We start from the raw sequence: 9,231 nt of genomic DNA on the forward strand, positions 1-9,231 counted from the left end.
ATACAGGCTAGGGGAACTCATATTAATGTTAAAAAACCTCAGAAATTGAAAATTTCATGTCATGGGACCTTTAACAAAATAGAACTATACAGAAAAAAATAAAAAACTATGTAGGCTACAAGGTAACAGTGAACAAATTCATAATCCGTGCACGCTTTCGCCATCGTTGTTTTGTAAATCGTTATTTCGCAATAGTTGTTTGTATCATGTGCAACTAAACCTCTACAAATGATTCAGAACGCTGCAGCTCGTCTTGTCTTCAACGAGCCCAAGAGGGCCCACGTCACTCCTTTGTTCATCTCACTGCACTGGCTACCTCTCTCTGCTCGCATCAAGTTCAAGGCACTGACGCTTGCTTACAGATCTGTCACAGGCTCAGCTCCGTCCTACTTTCACTCACTCCTACAAGTCTACATCCCTACCAGAAGCCTTCGATCGGTCAACGAGCAACGTCTCGTGGTCCCATCCCAGAGAGCCAAAAAATCACTTTCCAGAACATTCTCATTCACAGTTCCATGCTGGTGGAATGATCTCCCCACCGGCATCCATGCCAACATTCAAAAAAGAGCTGAAAACTCTTCTCTTCCGTGAGCACTTAACCGCATAATAAAAAATAAAAAATAAAAATAAATAAATGTACAAAAGTATATATTCCTGTAAATGTATATATTCCTGTAAATTCTCGCTTATCGGGCTTATGCTACTCTGAATAATGCCTGAACTTCTTATTTTGAGCACTTCTTGCGTTGTTTTTTGCCTCTTCACGATGACTTGCTTAATTTAGTCCCAATTTGTAAGTCGCTTTGGACAAAGGTGTCTGCTAAATGACTAAATGTAAATGTAAATGTAATATTCAGTTCCTATGAAAAATTGTGAAATAGTGTACGAATAGCAGTCTAATAGATGTGTTTTTTTTTTTTATGCAACCATTTACGTATTTGCACGCCGTGTGTGTGTGTGTGTGTGTGTGTGTGTGTGTGTGTGTGTGTGTGTGTGTGTGTGTGTGTGTGTGTGTGTGTGTGTGTGTGTGTGTGTGTGTGTGTGTGTGTGTGTGTGTGTGTGTGCGTGCGTGCGTGCATGTGCGTGAGTTCCACAGAAATGATCAAACCAGTTTTTGGGTAAAAATAACAAAATCAAATGTGTGGAATATGACATCTCAAAAGTAGATATTGCACAATAAGCCCTAGCATCTCTCTATATAAAGGCAGCTGACTTGTGGTAAGTACAACAAAATTCAGCAGACCAGTTGACTTCTTCCTGCCGAACATTCACCATCAGCAGACAAGTAAGTGTTCAAGAACTTTATTTTCTTTATGTGGAACACACTTTATACTATTTCAAAGTTACTATATTAAGTATAAATATGTGCAGCATGCACATTTAAAATACAATTGTAGATGTCATAATAGTGATCCATATTTGATATTGATATTTTAATTTGTCATAATCATATTGGAGCTCATCTCAAAAGGCACAGTCATGCTGCTAACTTTTCATATTGTGTTTACTCACTATTGTGTTTTCTATGAGGCGCCACGTAGGATTTAAATCAAACTTCGCTTATCAATACATACATAACACACGTGCATATACACCTATAAATTACTCACATATACATGTATACTATTGGATGTTCAAAATACATATATGAAATACACGTGCACACACAGTAAAAACCCCAGTGTTAAATCAACACTGCTCAGAGCACATATGGTCCCACTCTACAGAGTGTTAAAGTAACACTGAAGCAGTGTTGAAGTTAATGAGATAATTAAGTGATTAATTAAGTGATTGGCCATTAGTGGTGACACCTGATGTTAATAAGCAGAATCATTGACGGAAAGAGAAAAAACAATAACAGAAAAAAGAGAAACACAAGAACTACAACTGACTTTGAGTCATTACACATTGTTGCACTTATTATTACCAGTTTGACTTTATTTCTGTCATACATCGACAAAAGTTCTTGAGATTCAACAGAAGTTTAGACGGTAATGTTTTATGGAAGTTTTCTTTTCAAGTTACCATTATGGTGATCAGTGTTTGCTTTAGTTGGGCTCTTGACTCTTTTCATTTTGTTAATATTAGTTTTTCTCTGACTGTTCCAACATTGTGTTTATAAAGCACATGTATTACTGCAAGAGAAAACATGACCTGCACACAGTATGTTTTGATAATGACATTATCAACATGTAGAGACCTGATTCACTGATGTCATTCAGAGTCTAAAACTTTGACTATAAGCTTGATGTCTTGTTTAGTATTGGTGATTGTAGCTCTGAGATTCTACAGTTTGAGATCCAACAGCAATATGAAACATTTTGAAAATACTTTGTGCAAAGAAGTTATTGTGTTAAAACACACAGACATCAAGAATCAGCATATGAATCTCAACAATGGTGACAATAAACAAACTAGTGACAAACAGATCAACTCTGAACATCACAAAACAAGCTACTAAAGTCAGAACAAAACAATAGCAAAATAAAAGCAAACAGAAAAAACAATGAAAATTACAGGACAATTCAGCTGCATAATTTATTCATGCTGCAATGCATGATGTGAGCCATTGATGCGTTCTGATTGGTGGCTCCCATCATGCACTGCAACATTAAGCGTTTGTTTGATTGTCACCATTGTTGAGATTCATATGTAGATTCTTGATTTCTGTGTGTGCTTTTAAGACTTTTAGATCATTAAAACATTGCTGAAAGTAACTACTGAAGTGAAAAATTAATAAAACATTTGGACAATCAGTTTATGATGATGGGTGCCATCATTGAATCAGGTCACTAGTAATTTCATCATCAAAATATGACCAGGGCTGCATTTCCAAAAGCATCTTAAGCCTTACTTGATTGCAGACCAACTGCAACAAATGGTCGGTATGATCAAATTAGGCTTGCAATGCTTTCAGGAAACACAGCTGAAGTCATAGTTTCTCTTGCCTCAACACATATGCTTTATAAACACAGAGTTGGAGCAGCCAGAGAAATTCTAATGTTAAATAGTAAAGGGTCAAGAGACCAACTAAAGCAAACACTGACCACCATAATGGTGACATGAAACGAAACATTCCATAAAACATTACCATCTAAACTTCTGTTAAATCTAAATAAGACCGTGTGTAGATAGATGTATGACAGAAATAAAGTCAAACTGGTAAAATAATAAGTGCAATAATGGTTCAAAGTCAGTAGTTCTTGTGTTTCTCTTTTTTCTGTTCTTGTTTCTCTTTCCTTCAATGATTCTGGTTATTAACATCAGGTGTCACCACTAATGGCCAATCATCACTTAATTAATCACTTAATTACCTCATTAACTTCAACACTGCTTCAGTGTTAATTTAACACTCTGTAGAGTGGGACCATATGTGCTCTGAGCTGTGTAGGTGTATATGCATGGAAGTGGTGTATATGCAAGTTATTCACAAGTGTATATGCATTCATTACTAACATAATATGTATTGGTATAGATTTCATATTAGTGTGCACATGTATTTCATATATGTATTTTGAACATCCAATAGTATACATGTATATGCGAGTAATTTATAGGTGTATATGCACATGTGTTATGTATGTATTGATAAGCGAAGTTTGATTTAAATCCTACGTGGCGCCTCATAGTTTTCCACACCATATTCACAAGGTAACAATCATATAAATATATGCATTATACATACAAACAAATGATGTGTCTTTCTTTTATGCAGTTACCCACAATGGCCACCTACATCACAGAACTTGATGTGTCCACTGATCAAGCTGAGGAGCAAAATCTCCAATCAAACGGCTTCAAGAAAATAAATATTAATCTGAACCAAGGAGCAGGAGGAAACACCATCTATCTTTGGTACAAAAATGGGCCAGCAAAACCAATCACCAGGGTTCAATTTACATTCAACGATGGCATGGCTAGTGGATTGATCGAAGCAGGGTACAAAAAGATTGATAAAAATCTCAATGCTGGAACAAGAGGTAATGTCATCTACCTTTGGTACTTCAGAGGGTCCGGGGAGTTCAACACTCCCATAGTGAAGATTGATTTCACTACAGATGCAGAAAGGGAAGCCGATAAGTTCAAAGACGGCTGGGAGAAATCAGCCTGTAATCTGAACCGCCACGCTGGAGGGAACCTGATCTTTGCCTGGGTGAAGAGAGAGAAACAAACCTACATCTGTAATGTCTCTGCCACTGATTCCTACGAATCAGACGACAGCTACTATGACAATGGTTACATCCGTGTGGATGAAAATACTAACAGAAGTGCAGGAGGAGCCGATGTCTTCATCTGGTACCGTCAGACCACCGACCCCAAGCGTGCGCTCACTGATCTGAATATCTCCACCAATGATATTGAGTATCAGACCCTTCAGCAGCAAGGTTACACTTCAGTGAGTGTTAACCTCAACGAGAAGACCAGAGGCCCCCCGGTGTACCTGTGGCACAACAATGACGGCGCCAAGCCCATTCAGGCCATGTCCCTGCTTCTTAACACACATGCTGTACAAGTGTATAAGAAGGCTGGTGTCTCTGTTATAGAAAGAAATCTCAACACAGGCAATGCAGGCTGCACTGAGTACCTGTGTTTCTATCGGTCAAAGGCTTAGAAAGCCTTCTGGAAGCAGAGCTGAGAATTCCCAACACTCACTGAAGTGGAAAGCAACGTCCAACAATATTCCTTGATCATTTTGCTGATAGCATCTTTCATTTTATTTTCCTCTTTTTCTTCATTATAGAAAACCATGTGATTCATTGTATTCTGGTAATATCAGAAAGTACATATCAGTAAGAAAATAATAATGGTGTATGGGTTCTGCTGATAAACTTGATGTCAATCAAATCAATCAAATTATTTCAAAAATGTTTTAACCAATGATGTTGAGGATTGAATATGAAAACTCTGTATCACTTTAATCTGAACATTTCCTGCTTTTCAATAAAGACAACTCTGCATGTAAGGTGTGTTTGCTTCAGACTCTTCACTATAGAAAAATTTGGACTGGGGGGGATTTTAATTCAGATTTGATTGTCACTCAATCTTTTAATTAAGTAAAATAAGTTACACCACAATGTACAAGTAAAGCTTGAGCATTAAAAATGTTACTGAAGTAAAAGTACAAAAGTACTAGCATCAAAATGTAGTGAAGTACACATTATAGTGCATTTCAGAATAAAGTATATAATATTTCATTATAATTTGTGATGCAATACATGTATATGTAATATGTATATTGCGTTAATGTTACAGTTTAATACTTTACACTGTAAACTGCCCAGTAGCTTGTAAATTTCACCAAGGGATGAATAAAGTCTTATCTTATCCATAATAATACATCATCATTTATTTGCAGATTAAAGTAAAAGAGTTTAATTTGGTTTTTACAACAGGCCACATCACAATTTCCCAAAATAAATAACTCAATCGAGTCACCTTGAAATAGATTGTAATGTCTATTCCACAACTAAGAATGTGAAAAAAGTAATGGTAGTCAACTACAAAGATTTGTGTCGCTACAGAACATCAGTGTACTGAGTTGTGTCTATGACGAAAATTCCAATACTATGGGGTAGACTAAACATCACAATTGCTTGAAATAAAACATTACCTGTTTGATGAACTAACAGTCCACCAATCAGAAGTCTCCATTTGTCAACTAAGGTGCTCAGGTTACAATTGTTAGTACCCACAAGAGACAGCAGATGTCATCATTTCCACTTCTTAACAAATCAATTAAGTACACACAAAAACTGACTTCCTGAAAGGAACATACCAGTGCACAACACGGTGACACATAAAAGTTAAAATACAAGCATAGTATATGAATTTCAAACCACCATACGACAACAGAACATCAAAAATATAGATAACTGTGATACAATAAAAACTGGGGTATTATTGAAAGTGATGAGGTACTAAATCAGGTCTTTCCTGAACCACCTCTCATTAGTTTTAGAAGATGTCCCACCACTGCATGAAAAGTGGGATTTTCGTCAGTAAGCGGCAATGTAGATTGTCGTGGAAGTTCAGGTTTACGACTGCACACGGCAATTTGCAGGCAACACCGAAAACTGACGTGAATTGTCGGAAATTGACGTGGACCTTGCTTGGCAGTTGTCCCCCCATGACCCCCCTCCCCCTAATTCTAGGGGAGGCTTTAACATGTAAATGAAAATGCTGTGAGCTATACAAATGCAAATCAGGGCAGGGGGAGTTTTACCCCAGGTAACATTTTTACTTCATTCACTTCATTCTAATGGCGCGTTTCCACTGAGCAGTACAGTACGGTACGGTACAGTACGGTACGGTTCGGGTCTGTTAACCATGATCTGGCTAGCGTTTCCACTGCCAACAGTACCCTTACTTGATGGGCGTGGTGTTTCGATCGACGTCATTTTCGCGCGAAGAAGAACATAGTAAACTACAATGGATGACATATACAGCAGATCTTGTTCTTGCTCCTCGACATGTTTGTCACAAGAAGACAAGCGCCGACATTAGGCTTTTCTCAATATTAAGTACGCAAAGTTTGTACTTGCCATGTGCGACTCCTACATGCAAATGGTACAGCGCGTTCTTAAAAGGTCACTCAGCTCGCTCTGCTACTCCGGTTATCTCTGTTACTCTGTATGTACATTTTAAGCAACAATAAAGCGAAATATGTTATAAAACACTACTCTGCCTCTTTTCGTTTTCATTTAAATAAATTAAACATTATAGGGACACAAATGTGGTTCATGCACAACGCATATTGATTATTCACTGCACGTTATACGTTATTCTATTTAACGTTATAACAAAACGAAATTTAAAACACAACCCTAACGTTACCTCTTTTCGTTTAAATAATAAAACAAATTACACATATTACAGGCAATATATGCATTTGTACAAATGTTGCAATAAACATCAGTGATAATCTTGTAATAAGAAAATGACAAGAAACCATATTTCTTTTTGTAAAATTTCAGTTTTATCAATAATAGCCAATATAAAAGTTTAAGTAAAAGGTACAAGAAGCTATACAATAAGAAATAAAGCAAACAATTCAGTCAAATGTCCAAATGCTACGCTCTAATCTAACATTACAACAGTAAAGTTAAATACAAATAGCCTATAATATGAAACTAAACTTAGCCCTCGGCCAAAACGATTGACAGGGAACGAATTATATATTCACGAGACCAAAGATCGCCCGTTAGGTCTACACAAGACGAATTATATCTCATGTTTAACCACTACCGTCGGAGTCATCGGCGAACGTCAGAAGAACTTAGCCGAGGAAAGGCTCATCCAGCCGGGAAACATGAGCGCCGAGCGCCCGCTGATCGCATGGATCTCACAACCGGGGAAAAACAAATCATCTTTATAAATAAACCACAGATTTGAGCTTTAAACAACTACATTCTCGCCTGAAAAACTCTTAAAATTACATTTCGTGACACAGTAACAGTAGTATTATATTAAACTGTATATTAAAAAATGGCGCTTCTTATGTTGTCATTCCCCTCGTAGCACGCGCAAGTGACGATTCTCTGTCAACCAATCAACGTCCTGCAGTGAGTCTAGCTCCACCTTTTAGTACCGTACCACTGTGCTAGGTACCCCAACGGAAGGGTACCCAAAAAGTGGTACGGTACGGTTCGGCTTTTTGGTACCATTCTCAACTTTTGGCAGTGGAAACGCAAATAAAAGGGTACCGACCCGTACCGTACCGTACTGTACCGCTCGGTGGAAACGCGCCATAAGAAAATCTCTGGTATAAATAGATCAGGCTCAGTATAGCCTAATTATAGACTCTTAAATCTGAGCTTAAATTGATATATTTAATGAAAGTAGCTAGATTAGTTACTATGTGTCATTAGCAATAGCCAATGTTATGTAAAAAAGACACAAAAGCATTTATTTCAACAATTAATTTCAATCAGGTTTTGCCACAAAGGTAAAATGTGCATTCCATGCAAACAGCATCACAATCTCCTAGAGCTCAACCACTGTGCATAATACAACTGTTCACGAACAGAAGATTGTATTTGACTCATGCTGCATACACATACGCAATGACAAGAATTATGCCTACTGTACATATAGAGTTACAACTATGATTAGAGTTGTTTGCATAAAATGTACCGTGAACATTCACATGTTTGCCCTGTGATAGGCTACAATTTTGACCCTTGAGTAGTGTAAATATACCTCGTTTCTATTTTGCATTAAAAATCTTTGTGGCCCCTTTAAGAAATCCCTCTCTTCTCGCGATACTATTCACTTGTGCTGGACGCGTGCGCGCGACCAGAGAAGCCGAGAGAGCTCAACGCGCTGCAAATGAAGAAAACGCATGCAAACAGAAAAAAACACATGCAAACAGAAAAAAACACATGCAAACAGAAAAAAACACATGCAAACAGAAAAAAAAACCCACCAGCGAATAAGAAAACATCTTCATCAGTTTTACAACTCACGTGCGTCCCAATACTCACAACACAACCAAATACGGAAACGCGCTGCAAATTTGAAACGCGCTGCAATTACAGAAACGCGCTGCAAAAGTTCACAACACAACGGAAATGTTTCGAGGGGAACCAAATAAGTGACGAACCCGGTAGGGACATGCTTATAAGATACTGTCTATGCTTATAAGACCTTAATAAGACCTCATCAGAGGTGTTGTCGTCTGTCCATCTGAAAGGCGAGTTATCTTTTACTTTATTTAAAAATCCTGATCATATAATTCATTGGCCTTTTAGATAGTATTAGCCTAAATAATCTGAAATACACAATTAACTGTGAAACGTTATGTTAATGTTACAGGAGTTACTCTGCAAGTTAATTGGGAACAAAACAGTAAAACTAGACCTATAGGTTTAGCTGACAGCTACTAATATGAAATTAAATTAATTTTATTATCTTTTTCTTATCAGTTAACAATTAATAACCTTAACTGGCATTGCTTAAAGTAATTAAACTCTGATTGGAGGATAGTAATACAAGTTATAACTTTATGAAACTAACAAAGAACTTTGAGCATAAAATTTAGACAAAATAGCCCATTGCTTATGAGTGTTGAGCTATATTTACATTTCAGTGAGAATAAGTGTTGAATAACTTTTGTGTATGTTGGGGTAATCATCATAAGCAAATCTTTCTTTTTTGACCTCATTAAGGGTCATGGACATGTCTGCAAGTTGTGTACAATGTGTGATGAAAAATGTATATACAATGATTATG

General features: G+C 37.1%; 1 protein-coding gene across 1 annotated transcript; it reads left to right on the forward strand.

The window, feature by feature from the left end:
- Positions 1-1,131: 1,131 nt before the first annotated feature.
- LOC309493799 (uncharacterized protein) lies at positions 1,132-4,963 on the forward strand. Its single transcript, XM_082163049.1, has 2 exons — positions 1,132-1,285; positions 3,716-4,963. The coding sequence occupies exon 2, from the start codon at positions 3,725-3,727 to the stop codon at positions 4,610-4,612; it is 888 nt and encodes a 295-aa protein (XP_082019175.1). The 5' UTR covers positions 1,132-1,285; positions 3,716-3,724; the 3' UTR covers positions 4,613-4,963.
- Positions 4,964-9,231: the final 4,268 nt, after the last annotated feature.

Source organism: Leuciscus leuciscus, assembly GCF_965113295.1.
Source record: "Leuciscus leuciscus genome assembly, chromosome: 3".
Lineage (NCBI taxonomy): Eukaryota > Metazoa > Chordata > Actinopteri > Cypriniformes > Leuciscidae > Leuciscus > Leuciscus leuciscus.

Coding starts and splice junctions, on each gene's coding strand:
- LOC309493799 (XM_082163049.1), top strand. CDS start 3,725: ATGGCCACCTACATCACAGAACTTGATGTGTCCACTGATCAAGCTGAG.